This window comes from Macrobrachium nipponense, chromosome 3 (genome assembly GCF_015104395.2).
Source record: "Macrobrachium nipponense isolate FS-2020 chromosome 3, ASM1510439v2, whole genome shotgun sequence".
Taxonomy (NCBI): Eukaryota; Metazoa; Arthropoda; class Malacostraca; order Decapoda; family Palaemonidae; genus Macrobrachium; species Macrobrachium nipponense.
Window position 1 is genome coordinate 36,227,422 of NC_087202.1, and position 15,807 is coordinate 36,243,228.

At 34.8% G+C, this 15,807-nt stretch overlaps 1 protein-coding gene across 7 annotated transcripts in view; it reads right to left on the bottom strand.

Annotated features, from left to right (window-relative positions):
• Positions 1–13,586, bottom strand: part of LOC135221702 (frizzled-2-like) — a 76,830-nt gene extending 63,244 nt beyond the window's left edge. For 4 of the 7 annotated variants that reach the window (XM_064259449.1, XM_064259444.1, XM_064259450.1 and 1 more), the window contains exons 1-3: positions 13,438–13,586; positions 12,316–12,490; positions 1,359–1,584 (exon numbers count right to left, since the gene is read on the bottom strand). In XM_064259449.1, the coding sequence (XP_064115519.1) occupies positions 1,359–1,584; positions 12,316–12,335 (246 nt within the window). In that variant the 5' untranslated portion in view covers positions 12,336–12,490; positions 13,438–13,586. The other 3 variants (XM_064259445.1, XM_064259447.1, XM_064259446.1) reach the window with 3 other exon arrangements.
• Between the last annotated feature and the right edge of the window lie 2,221 nt (positions 13,587–15,807).

Below are 15,807 nucleotides of genomic sequence, written 5' to 3' on the forward strand. Positions count from 1 at the left end.
CCACACCCCTAATACTTATGCTCGTCTTCCTATCTTTTATATATCATATACTATAATCCTTCTCCTTCGTTTCTATCTCATTATTTTCCCCGCGCATGTTAATATGATATTACCATCGTTATTTCAAGAGGATCCCCACTGGTAACGTGAAATGCACTCAAGAGTCCCTGGTACCTACAATAACGAGGTCCTGTTTCATCTGAGTTTGGAGGCTTTCTTAGAATTTTAAGGTGAACATGAGTCGGGGAGTTGGATGTGGTTAGTCGTTTTAAAATGTCCCACTTCAGGAAACCTGATCATTTATGAGGTCAGTCGGGGTTTCTTTGACATGGAAGACTTCATGTTTATTTATTCATAAGTGTGGGATTCGTGTAAGTTTTTTTCATTGACCTATTAATATATTGAAGGGTAAAACAACCACAGATGCATGCAGTAACTCCTTATATCCCTAGATATGAAAATGGCATAACTTTGGGTTTTTCTATGGAATAGAAATAGAAAAATGAAAATAGAAGTACCCAACTAGAAAAAGAACGATTCTATTGATGGGAAAGAGAATAATTCGGCCATAAAATAGAAATAGCCTGTCGTAATGATCTTTCTGGCTACCATTATGAAAATTTACTGCCAGAGACATTAGAAAATCTGACTCTTCTCTAATTTGATAGGCTGTCTGGCACCTATGTACTGTCATGATGTTTTTGAATGTCTAAAGTGAATGTCATAGCCAACTAGAATTTTTTAAGATAAGTTAAACACATAATTATTTGAGCGTTTTTAATGGCATCTTATCCCGAAAATCTATATTTACCTGCAGCAAAGCTCAATGCAGTTTGAAGTGAATCAGTATAGTATTTTGCCAACTGATGTTGCCTTTAGCTAACATTTCAGATGACATTTTTATTTATTTTCAATGAAAAACATCTGCTCGTGCATCTGATAAATCTGCATGTTCTTGAATTTTTTTTAACGAAATTTCAATGTCATTTTTAACATTCGTTGCGGTTCCTAACGTATTATAAGAATATAATACCTTACTGTTAAAGCATACAGGATGAATTATAGTTTTGTTTTGAACGTGACAGAAAATCCATACAACATCAACAGACATATCGGTAGATGTTTGAATATAATGTGTTTAACAGAAGTCAACAGCATCGTCATTCCATTACAACGATTATGAAAACGTAGCAGGATTAATCTCATTTCTTGATGATGGATTGTACTGACTATGGCCAGGTGAAGCTGATACTACCCGATGAAATCAAATTAACAGTTAGCCAAGAACATAATAAAATAAAAGTATCAGAACAATGGATTCAAATGAAAAATTCTCCTACTGCATCGTGTGATCTTACCTCAATAAGCGGCGTGTATTTTTTCATATCCGTGATTGCCTCTTCCTGCGATTCGTGGTTTAGGAGGTTTGGAAATATCGTTTCCTTATAGCCGAGACCCTGGCAGATGTCACCTTGAAGGGACTCGCAAGATTTTGGCAACTCTTCGTACTCAGGTATGTCAGCTGGTAAGGCGAGAGTCATTGTTCCTGAGATGGCCACTAGGAACCCTAGGAGGTAAGTTGATCTGGAAAACAGATTTTTTCATGATTTAGTTTAATATTTTCGTGATTTATCTCAAATTGTACCCGTATAAGTGAACAGCACGTTGCTTTCTTTGATTGTTTTAACTTTACGTGTACCTGTCGACAGGGTTATAGGGAAACCTATATGATATAGGCGGGCAACAAAGGAGTCCATCCGGAGGTCCATTATCGGTCAAGTAACAAAATGATTGGGCGACATCATGAACAATTTAAACTTGCTATTACTTTTGGTGGTTTTTGTGCTCATTTTGATATTTGAATTCTGTCATTATTATTTCAAGTATTCCTCTCTTAATGTTGAATAGCAATATTTAACCTTCACATTTTACCTGTAAGCCAGTCGTTAGAGTCACAAACTCTTATTAGACTTCAAGTAAAAAGACGACGCTGCAACAACTACTACTTCCAACAACGAAGTTGGAAGGTTATGCTTAGAGTTCTGTTAGTTTGTCTTTATGATTCTGCTAAAACTAATTTCCCTTCCCCAAATGCTTTAGGAATTCCACGAATGAACTGAGAAATAATCACCGTCTCCATCACGGAGGCCGATAGATCAATGACAATAGTGATCATGGTAACATAACTTGGATATTAGTACATAGGGGAAGTTAAATACTTATCCCATGTAATAATTAAGTTATTTACTAGTATTTCAAGAATGGTCCTAAAAATAATATAAGCCTTTTTCTTCTGTTTTCCAGTAATTCTCCATTGTTATCATATCTATAGGACCTGTTAAAGCGCACATAGAAATTAATCCCTATGGAGCACATAATGAGCTCTGTTGGCTGTCTCGTTTAAAACTTCAAAGCATCTTGCAGAATTGCTAAAACTGTTGTTATGAACTATTTTACGTACGCCACGATCACTCGTGAATCTTTAATGAATTCAATATTTTTTTTCTTTATATTTTTAATGAAGGTTTCTGGAATACTTGGTTAGTGAATAAGCGCACTGGATTTACCAGTGGCAATCACTCAGATTCTGGAATTAACTGAACTTTATGTCTTTCATTGTGATTTCATTTTAGTGAAAATTTTATAAACTTATGTTTGGTATGGTATTGGGTCCCCGTAGGGGGCTAATGCCGTACTTGGTCACTGTAGGCATTGCGTCATAAGGTTCTTTGCAGCGTTCCTCCGGTCCCTGCAGGTAATCACTTTCCTTTCATGTACTGTACCTCCATTCATACTCGTCCTTCCTTCTTACATTCTCCCCTCACATAATAAGTAGTTTTTTCTTACTGCAGGGACTTGCTCCTGCTACACCTCTCATCATCATCATCCAGGTGCCATATCCCCAAGGACGTCGGCAATCATGGCTCGCCATTCCTCTCTATTTCCGGCTCTCTGCAGCAACTGAGCTGCAGACATTCTTCCTACACCTTTACAAGCTTTTTAATCACAATTTCCTTTTCATTGCTGAGTGACCTCATAGGCCCCAGCGCATGGCCTCTGGCTAAATTTTATATTCCATTTCATTCCATAGCAATGGGTAACCCTCTGTCACCAGTTCTCTTAAATAGGTTTAAAAATATATACATTTCTAAGGATCCTAAGATATGGATTTAGAGAAATATGATATTCATAAATTAGTCAATACCTGCAACATGGCTTCAATGCAGACGACATTTTGACTATGACATATAAAGAAGTAGATATAAATAACCTCTTAGAAAAGTTGAGTGAGGAAGCCCCGTCTATCAAATTTATGCTAGAAATAGAAAAAGATGGTTCACTTGAGTGCTCCACAAAAACTCCAGAAGTTTGTTGAAATCAGTTAAAACTCAAAGAGATGAAGACAATTGTAAACCCTCCCAGTTTTGGCGTTTTCACAAGGTGCATTATGCACTATATATATAATATATATATATATATATATATATATATATATATATATATACATATATAGATATAGATATATATATATATATATATATATATATATATATATATATATATATCTATATCTATATCTCATATCTATCACTATCTATCTATCTATCTATCTGTATGTATATATATATATATATATATATATATATATATATATATATGAGAACTGAAGTCACTGCGCCTTCCATATAAGCAATGTTACCCTTAACTGTTTTTAGGAGTTGCATGATTAATGTGTAATTTCATTTCAGCATTTTGTATATATGATTGCTGGTACTTTGACCCGTTGGGGTTCATGCCGTCAATCCTTTCGGAGTCCCTTCGGCCATTAGCCACAGCCCCTTTCTTTCTTTTCACTGTACCCCCGTTCTTATTATCTTTCTTCCATCTTACGTTCCATCCACTCTTAACAATTGATTCATAGTGTAAGTGCGTGTAAGTTTTTCCTCCTATTACCTTTTAAACCTTTGTACTGCCAATATCCGTTTTAACGCTGAATGACCTTAGGTTCTAGTGCTTGGCCTTTGGCCTTAATTCTGTATTCCATTGTATTCTATTCTTATGTACTTTCAGTTGAAGAATCAACCAGACCGTGCTAGAGCAGATGATTGTATGTATCACTAGCTGAGTGGATAACAGAAGCACTTGTAATGAAGTGAAGTTATAATGAAACTGTTTTTAGACTTGGTAAAAATGATCAAGCATTTTTAAGTGGCCAGAAGAAATGCTCAGAAATTTATAGAGTTCTAAAGTTTGAGTTCCTACAATTAAACTGTATTCAAAATAACCCAGTTGATTAAAGTCATACAATAGGCCTATGCTAGATTTTGAAACGTGCAATTAACTATTTATTATCGTTATGTTTTGAATAACAAAATGCTCGTTGTTGAATCCATCGATTTTACCAATACATTCCTTCATTGTTCATCAAGTTTTGAAGTGTCTGGGCAACTCAACCAGTTGGAAATATAAAGCCTTCTATCTTTGGGATATCATCATTTTGCTTTGTTTCGAGGACAGCAATACACAGTTTCCAATTCTATAGTTAGCACTGAGTTCAATTACATGGTCCCAGGAAACCGTGCCGGTGTAAGGAGGATGCGGATTGGTTCTGTATATGAATTGCATACACTGATACAATTGTTTATCATTGGTTAGGCTGCTGATGTTCGTGGGTGCAGCCCTTTGTATTGCTTGGGCCTGTTGACAGACTTGAATATAGCCATCGCTTAGACGAACTGCAGGTTTCTTCCTCTTCACTTTTAATCATATATATATATATATATATATATATATATATATATATATATATATATATATGATATATATATATATATTACATCTATATATTTAGATTATATATACATGTTTATATATAAATACTTATATATGTATATATATAAATAAAGACAAAATCCACGAAGGAAAGTGAAACAATAAGAGTACTGCTGTGTGTGTGTGCGTGTGTGTGTAGGCTGAGAGGGAGAAAAGAACTGGAGAAATGCTAATAATTCCTGAGGTCATAATTGCACGACATCGCCAACTCGTTGATAAATCATATGACTCACCGTGCAGCACGATATCTCGTTAGCCTCGACAATTCTCGCTAACCACGCACTTGAATTTAATAACAGTTTAATTCCAAGAGGCAAATTAATTGATGAATGATCATGTAACTGCAATAATTAGAAACTCAATTAAGTTTGAGGGCCATTTTATCTCGACCCACTGACGTCACAATAAGATCATTGCCTCTGATAAAAATGTATTTTATTAATTTTATTTTGATAACAATAATCTTGATCTAAAGTCAACAATCGAAAGTTCTCATAAATTTATCCGTTCTAGATAAGATTCCTAGTATTACTGATACTGTCACTCAGTGTATCTACTTTAGATTTATTTCTGTTTACAAAGTCACATAATAAGTTAAGTATATCTTAGTTTTACCAGACCACTGAGCTGATTAACAGCTATCCTAGAGCTGGCCCGAAGGATTAGATATTTTTACATGGATAGGAACCAGTTGGTCACCTAGCAACGGGACCTACAGCTTATTGTGGGATCCGAACCACATTATATCGAGAAAAGAATTTCTATCATCAGAAATACATTCCTCTGATTCCACGTTGGCCGCGCACATAATGATAACAAACCTTCATTGCAATTATTTCTGCTCTTCCATATAGCATCGTCTGTAATATTCACAGGGCTTTGCAAAACTGGAGTGTCGCGAATGACTTACCTCTGTATTTTAACAAACGTTATGTATGACTCGATTAAAATTAGCAAAATACTTGCAGGAAGAAAACTTATAAATGAACTTCATTATGTTATGTGTTGTCTGAAACCGCGTTGGCTGTTCAACACAAGTTGTTTCTATCTATCAGAGAGAGAGAGAGAGAGAGAGAGAGAGAGAGAGAGAGAGAGAGAGAGAGATTACAATTTTGAAGATTGTTACATTGTTTCCAACACCTGTAGATTACAAGAAGTAGCAGGTGAAGTTTCTTTGGCAAACATAAGCATTAAATTGATGCATTCAAAAACAAATTATATGATTTTGTTTTCAGTGTTTCTATCAATATTTTACTTGTGTGAAGTGGGCACATATTATCAAAATTTAATTACAGCTTTGAGATTTACACATTAATCTATCCATGGGGGGCGGGGCACGTGACCAAGTGCGCCCCCCACTTTAAATCCGCCACTGTTGTAAGTAAGGTGTAGTTGGAACGATATTTAGATGGTAGTAAACTCGTTGCAGTGGCACAAGAAGTCTTCCGCAAAACAAGTTAATCAATATGGGTACATTGGGTTTTGCCCTGTGAGATTTCGCAGACCCAGAACCCATTCTTCGAATTAACTGTATCTCATGAAAAAAAGTAGACGGGCATGTCATCAGCAAAATGGAATATTTTCGTATCACATTTTTGCTATATCTGATTGATTTAACACGCTCTTTCATTTGTACCAGGAACAATGTTGTTAACCAGGTTATCTTTGAAGTGAAAATAAAATCGCTCTATAGAAAGATTTAATAACGAATTCATATATTAGAGCTGGACGGTTATCTAGTGCGAGCGTATACCTATAACTAATAACTGCCGAGACTGAACTAATTACATAATGCCCCGCTATAAATCGTAATATCCCCTGACAACAAATAGTTGAAGTAATGTCATGTCATTTGTGAATATGTAATTTTGCATAATTTTTTCTTCCACTTTATCTGCCCTCTGTTTGCATATACATATATTCGTATACAAAGAGATATATATATATATATATATATATATATATATATATATATATATATTAATGTATGTATATATGTCTATTGGTATTTTGTTTATAAAAATGTATACATGTACATTGGTATAGTGTAATATTGTAAATGTAAATATTGATATACGTAATATATCTATACATATCTATATATATATATATATATATATATATATATATATATATATTACATACATACATACTCTTATATTTGTAATATTTTGTCACTGATACACGGGTAATTTTTTACCTAAACAAATATTAGGTCACAAATACCGTTAATATGTTATTCAACTGAACTTGGGGAAAACTTACACCCAAGTTGACAGAATTTTCTACATACACGTAGTTGTTACTAAATCAGGCTACGGTACGAACCCTGCCCGACGCAGAAGCACTCATTAATTGTAATTCCACTTAGGTGTCAGTTATTCATAAGATACAGTGAACTAGATATCAAACGATACTAGTGGCTAAATATTTTAATATAAGAAAAATATATATATAACATATATACATATATATATATATACGTATATATATACTATATATATATATATATATATGTATATATACATATATATATATGTATACTATATATATGATATATATATATTATATTATAATATATATATATATATATATATATATACTGTATACTATATGCATATCATCGATGACCCATTTTTATTGAAGTAGTAGTTGTTATGCAGCTTCATATATTAAGCATAATTATTTACATCATGAAAATGAAGTTTCATTATACACGCTTTAATGTTTTTGATGGTGACGTTAAATGGTGATGTTGATATTTAACCAGTGGCGGATCTAGAAATCTTTCACTGGTGGGGGGAGGATGAACTTACGGTTATCACAAATTTATGTAACACGTACGGGACATATATATCAATATTATATGTACGCACACACACATATATGTATATATACATACATACAGTAGCAGTTGCTGTTGTTGTTGATATTGTTGAAATAATCATTAACTAAGCAAATTTTGCTACTAATAATGATTTATTGAAAGAAAGCAATGTTTGATTATTCATAGCCATGGGAGAGGTTTTTTAGGGGAACGGGGCACCACCCCCTTAGATCCGCCACTGATTCTACCCACAATTTGGCCATCTTGAAACTAAGAAACACGCGCGCGCGCGCTCAGTATAAATTCTATACTGAAGATAGATTGAAATTTTATTGACATGCGATCGCAGATCATGAGTTCCTATTTTTTACGCTGATTTTCATATTAATAACTATCATTTTATGCTCTAGATTTTAAGAATACTCTTGGGCTGTTACCTGAAGCGTTTATTTAGTTTTTTCAGAGACTGACTATATATATGATATATATATATATATATATATATATATATATATATATATATATATATATATATATATAATATATATCATATATATCTATATATATATATATATATACTTATAATATATATATATATCATATATATATATATTATATATATATATATATATATATATACGTATATATATAATATATATATATATATATATATGATATATACTATATATATATATATATATATATATATATTATATATATATATATATTTATATATATATAACGTCAATTCCTTTGGAATGGCGGCTCATCGACTTATATAATTATATTTTTTTTAATATCTCGGTCGTTTTATATATAGATATAGCTCAGTAACAAAATTTTGGAGGCTTATGAATTGCTTTGCTGTTTGCCCTTATCGTAGATTTTATAATGAAAAAAAAACAATTGTTGGAGATTGAAGGGAAGGTCTATTAGACTGGAGTAACGTAAAAGCTACGAAAATGTAGAAAATGCAGATGATGCTGTCTTTATTAGTAAGAAAGAACCAGATGCACAAAGGCTGCTTATTAGGATGCTTCACATATCTTAGAGATCACACTGAAAATGAATCTGAGGAAAACAGAAGTAATGAAGACGAGAATCATACTTAAAGGATGCATGAAATTTAGCGGAGAAAAGATGAATGAGGTTGAGTCTTCCAAATATTTATGAACAATGATATCAAGTAAGGTTTCTCTTGAGTTAGAATTTAGTGAATAATCACAGAAGGTAAGCAAAACTTTGGGCAGGCGAATAGGAAATTGGGAATCATATTAAACCGAAATATCTTACGGAGCTGAGATTATAGATTAGTCTACCACACTTTATGTATATGGCATTCGGACATGAATCATAGTCGGACAGTGAAACATTATCTACAAGATTTTGTTGATCTAAGAATATAGCCTAAGATTGAGTTAGATATTATACCATAAGGGAGATTACGGAAGTTCCAAATGTAGATATGAATGTGATGAACTTGAAATGGAGATGGTTGGTCATGTTTTGGCACAAGCCACAAGCCTTTCGAGAATAGTACGTGATGGTGTCAGTTAGTCTCCCGTGGGCATCAGAGCATTGGGTGTGGAGGTCTGTAGAAAATAAAGCGCAGGAATGCGGAATGTCACAGGGGTCCTTTGATGTAATGAGGAGTTGGACGCGATAACGGTGATGATGACGATAAAGAAATCTCTATTACTACAGATGTACTTACGAGGACCGATGGACATGTGTGATAACAATTGTCATGATTTTTAAATACTTATTTCTAAATTCACCATTAATTTTACTTTCCACAACTTGTTCCAACCAAGGTCTACACCTCGGTGTAAACGTTGCAGGGCTTCTGTCATCTGTTCTGTAATAGTTCCTTTCTTATTATTTCCCCTTTCTAAATTTGCCCTCTGGTATTTTACTGTCTGATGTATCTAAGATATAATTTTTCTCAATTTCCTACATACATTAATTTCATTGTTTACTGTCACTAGGTCTATTACACCGTACATTTTCTTTGTTAGCAACATAGAAAACGGTTACAAAGAAAACGATTCTCGGGTGAACTATACAAATTATCCTAACGTTATACTATTGTTGGGAGAAAATGGGGTTGGGGATGGAAGCATACGATATCCCGAGTCTATTCTTGTTTTTGCCCGAAGAGACTTATTAGAAAAGCTGAAGATCGCTGTAACTGTAAAAAAGTTGAAGGTAATGAAAAATCTAAAAAAAAAAAAAAGTCTAATTACCCGGTGCTACAATTCAGTTTTATGCTTACCAATACATCTACTGAAATCTTTTTCTAACTGTTTAAGAATAATTTCGTGGGTGGTCTCGGTTACTGTTCCAAGTGCGCAGCCACCAACCAAAGGATCAAAGATATATTTTAAAGGCGTAAAATAAGTTGTCCTATATCAGGCTTCAATTCTTTCCGCCTCAAAAACCTGGTCTACGAATAGGAAAATGGTTCCGAATGCTGAGAGTTTTTTCGTATATCATCTAATCGTTACTCGATTATTCTTGTGACCCTCCTCTCTATATATAAATATCCCCGTCATTAATCCATGATAGTGAAAGTCGAATGTCGTAAGTGTAAGACCTTTTCATAAAATTATTGTTCGGATAATCATTACGATATAAAATTGATGTCAAAATGCATCACACTTCATTTTGCCGCCTGAAATGGTACCAGTATCCTTTGAGAAAAAAAAAAAAAAGATATGAGAACGTCAGTCTACAGGGTACTACGTAGCTCCTATAAAAAAAACAAAAACAAATGATTGCTCGTCAAGACGGGGCTTGATTAAACCCACGAGACTTTGCTCACAGCTGTGATAAAGTGATCGCTCGAAGTAATGACTACCTTTAACGGGTATCTTTTTACAGACGGTAGATGAGATTGTAACGTCACATTTTGCCGAGGATGGAAATAATTCTAAGTACCAACATTCATTACGCTTAAGGCAATGGAATTCTTTAGACGAGTAACATTAAAATTTGTTAATAGCTACAATATCTGCAGTGCATTAATGATTTGAATTTCAATGAGAATACAAATGATTCATAGATATAGCTTGCCACCTTAACCACTAATCTTATTATTTCAATGACACTGGTGTTATATTGCTACTGTAGACACGATCACATGTTCAGATAACGTTCGATCGAGTCCAACGGTCCGCACCAGACCCCTTATTTCTTTTAAAATATAATATACTTAAGAGCCCATGCTAGCATAAAGTCGAGTGGGTCTGTATTCTATATCAGTGGTTCCCAAACTTGACCGACCATACCAAGGACCCCCAGATATGATGAGTCCCAGCCGAGGAACCTAGCCAATCGAAAGTTATCATTACCACATACCTGGATATCCAGTACAACGTAGTACTTTTAATATTTGCATATTCCTGCACAAAGTAAGTATAAGTAAACATACACAGTATTTTCAATATTTTTTATAGCTATAAATTCAATAGATAATTGGTGAAAGCAGCAACATTTTTTCTCTGGAGTTGAAAAAATATAAATTTTTTCATTGTGTCGCAGACCCCCTATATATATAGGGCCTTCTGGACCACCAGGACTCCGAAGACCCTACGTGAAGAAGAGGCCTTTGCTTGTGAAACAAAATAGATTTTGTTGTTTATCTGTACACCTTTCAAACCAATGGGTAACACTGGATTGAAAGTTCTTGTTGGAAGAACATTGTGACGCACATATAATGAAGAGGGTAGTGCAGTGGTCTCGACAGAATTTGATTACTATTAGAGGGTATAATTCAATACAAAGTCATCTCTTGTTTGTGATCAGTTATCCAAAAATTATTTCCAGTATCAAATTGCTCATTCGGTATATGCATACATACATACATATACATATACATATATATATATATATATATATATATATATATATATATATATATATATATATATATATATGAGGGGACGAAATTATTATCAACTAAAAATTCCGCTTCGGTACATATATGAAAATATATCAATTCCGAGGTAGGGCGAATTAGATATTTAAAGACATTTGTAGCTCGAATGATTTATATGAATCAAGGTGAAGTGATAATTATTCATATATATGTATATATATATATATATATATATATATATATATATATATATATATATATTTATATCAGCTAGATTCCCCGACACATTTACTTTCTTCTTTAATATATATAAACATTACACGCACACCCGCATATATATATGTGTATATATATATATATATATATATATATATATATATATATATATATATATATATATATATATATATATGAAGCCTTTTCCGCAAACTTGGAGTGACTGGAGAGAGAAAATAACGATCAAGATCACTTTAACACTTTAAATGCTCATACCTGAATGAACCCCCTATGGAGAAAAATTCCTCAACCCCTCCACTCATAGTTTGTATTTCGTGTTAATTACCAGTCAGGAAAACTTGTGAAAAATGTTTTACATTCACCTTAGCTTTATAAACTTTGGAAGAAAAGAATTGTTTACAGAAAACCAAAATTCACAATTGATATCAAGCTTATATGCCTATTTTACTTAGCGTCGTAGCGAGAGAAAAACTTGTTTTAAATATCTTACGAAAGGAAAGGAGATAAAACAGCCAAGTTGAGCTTAACATAAACTTACCTAATAATGTTGGATGCCATGGGTACGATGATTTTAAACCGAGCAGTGAGATGAAATGTTACATATCAAAGCTTGAACAACACTTGTTATTCTTTGTCTTCGATGGATCTCCTTTTTCTATGTATAATTCTTGGTCGTAATTAGATGATTTACCATCTTTTCTGTCTGTAACTTCCTGTCAATGACAAGTCTCTTGTTATAAGTCTTATAGTAGTACGGGGTGATATACTGAAGTTTTTGTAAACGGAAAATAATAAATACGATGAAAATAGGCAGAAAATTTGTTCTTTAATATATTTTTTTTTTTTTTTTAGCAAATTTAATTTTTCTTTCCCCAGGTAAAATATAGTTTAGCATCTCTCTCTCTCTCTCTCTCTCTCTCTCTCTCTCTCTCTCTCTCTCTCTCTCTATCTCTCTTTGCTAGCCTTTGTTATTCTTGTAACTCTCAGGTAATCCGATTAAGGCAGCGGATGCCAGATTATTTTGACACTGTCTTAAGAAGGAAAGCGTCTAACTGTATTCCTGAAAGCCAATGCTGCCTCTCATTTTTATAATTCTTATAACAGGTAAAGATGAGCCGAAATGCTCTTAACATATGAGTTAACACAGACATATTACATATATGTGTGGGTGTTTGTGCTTGTGTGTGGGTCTGCATGTTTATTTGTTGAAATATGCATGCTCGCAGCTTACACATACCGATTTAAGAAACATTCAGAAGCTAGAAAACTTTCGTTGTAGCTCTATTTTGTGATGCTAGTGGTGGTCATTATTGCTATTAAAACGGCTGTTATTGTAAAAGTGTGGTGTGGTAGCACATCGTTAACTTAATATAACGGAATGGTTTTGAAAAAAATTGCATTTGAATTTGGTTCTTCCTATAAGTTCAAGTTAAAAATATCACCCTCTTAAACCATCGTTTCTTTTACACTTTTCTCTCTGCAAAGAACAGCATTGAGTTTGAGTCAACAAAACACAAAAAAACTGGAGTTTAACGATATCAAGCACTATATATATCAGCCGTTTTTTTCATGGTAGCAAAGTAGGCTCTCAATCTTTTTTCTTTTCACTTTTGTAAGCGTGTTTCCGCCATCATTATAACGAAATCAATGTATTCCTTGCTTCCACTGCATAGAAAGATATTTCCTAGTGATCGACGAAATATCAGTGGCTGGGTTTTGCACTACGAAGTGTGCCTGTCCCCAAGAGTAGGCTGAAGACTCCCACTGGGTTGGCTGGCTCAGTCAGTCGCGTGGATGCACCGAGGAGGCCATCGTAGCATAGATACAGGGCAGTCTAGTACTTGTCCGTGGATGTTTGTGTCTGGGCGTGTGTGAATGTGTTTGTGTTTGTTTGTGCTTGTATGTGTGTTTAGGCGATGTGTGTGTTGACTTTCATGCGCGTGTGTGGCCCACTGTGGGCTTGTGTGTGTGTGTGTGTGTGTGTGTGTGTGTGTGTGAATTATGGAATTGAAAACTATTTGACAGAATGCATTTTATTTTCTTCAGAGTATAACTGTGAGAGCCTGAATTGGCTACACTGTGTTCTCTCGGTATGAGCACATTGTCATATAAGAGAGAGAGAGAGAGAGAGAGAGAGAGAGAGAGAGAGAGAGAGAGAATCAAGATAATCGCAGGTCAGTTTGCACCGGAAGTGTGAAAAGTTAGCGAATGTACGTTACTTTATTTAGTTTTCTCTCACGTTTTCGTTGTTTGCTTTCTGCGTCGTTCTTGATTCGTGCAACCTTTTGGTCTTCCCTTTTGAATTCGTTATCTTGGCATTCGTGACAACTTCACAAACCGTTCGTTTGACCCTTCCAACTAACTTGAGGGAGTCTTTTTGCCTTTCTCAGTTTCCTCTGCGATTCTCTCTCTCTCTCTCTCTCTCCGCCTATATGTTTCCCTTTGTACCATTTCCGCTTTGCCCCTTTTCATATTCATATCCTCAGGTTGAGCTTCTCTGTTCCATATCCCTTGACACACTCCACACTTTTCCCTTTGCGAAATCAGTTCTCGCTGTTGTTCTTTCATCTGTTCATCTACCGATTCTTTGTCTTCTCGTGACTTTTCTGCCGTTATATTGACCCCCGTGTGTTTGGCTGTTTATATTGACCTAATTGTCTCGTTGTCTGTTGATGTTTGCTGTTTGCAATTCTTGTTTACCTTCCCGTTCATCCAACAAATGTTTTCGCCCCTCTGCTGTATGACTGTGCCCCCCCCCGCGCGTTCTTTCTCATTTTCTTCTCTTCTGCCCTAACTTTATTAATTTTTTTTCGTCATATGTAAATAAAAATAAATGGTATATGTTCGTAAGAACACGAATATTGAACATGGGATCCATTACTTTAAATTTACGGATAACGTCATCAAAGGAATTGTCTTAGATATCTCATCCGGTCAGAGTCGAAATCTTCCAGCTGTGAAGAAATGCGATATTGAAAGCAGTTAAGGGAAAAGGCGTGGGGAGGAAAACACATTTTATATACATTCAGAGAAGAAAAAGGGGAACTCGTGCTTACTGGAAGAGCGTGGAAATTCCATTCGTAACATTCATTGTACTCACATTTCTGTACCCATGCAAGTACAAATAAGATGTTTAACCCGAAACTCACAGAAAATCACATCCGTCTTTTCCAGCATAAAATTATATCTTAAAATTCAAGAAGCCCAGAATTACGCGGTTGTATTCAGTTCCCACGACACTTCATCACGGGTTCTTGGATCTGAATGTAGCCAGTGCAGTCTCCTTGATGATTCAGGAACATTCCACTCTCTTAGGTACACCCGTCCATTCTCCCCATCCCCTCGCCTCGCCCCCCCCCCCCTTCTCCATCTCCTTCCCAAAGTCCCTCAGCTCTTGAAATCCTTCCTTAAGGAGCTTATGGCATCCTACGTACACGCAGACGACAGACTGTAACGCTGTTTTAATACCACTTGAAAGGAAAGGACGGCCTTCTCGAGGGGACATCGCTCAATACCCTGCAGTTTTGTGTTCCATTTTCCCCATTTTCGAATGTTATTAGTGCATTTCGGGAGAATCAACCTCTAGGGTGGAAAATCCGCTCCAGATTTTGAAATTTCCGAGAGCGAATTGCTTTAGGAATTGCTGATACTAAGCTTGGTGTGACATGACGATGACAAAACGGGTAGAGACCAGTACATGTATGAGTCGACTTTTAGTTACCATTGGGTATTATTAATACATAATGACTGCATATTTTATAGGGAAGTTAAAGGCATCGGAGTGATGGCGGAAACGCTGATAGGTTGATGACTGGTAGGGATAGCGTCTGGAAACAGGAGTGTTTGAAAAGGTAGGAAGTGCATAGTTGCAATGTACACATATATGTATAATGATTAAAGATATAAGTTCCGTAAAAGGGGGTCGAAGGTTAACTTATCGTGAATAAAATGGGTACCTACTTTTGGGCATTCATCCGAATGCATTATTAGACTTGGCCAATACTTATGTAGATTACCATTAGTTAAACCA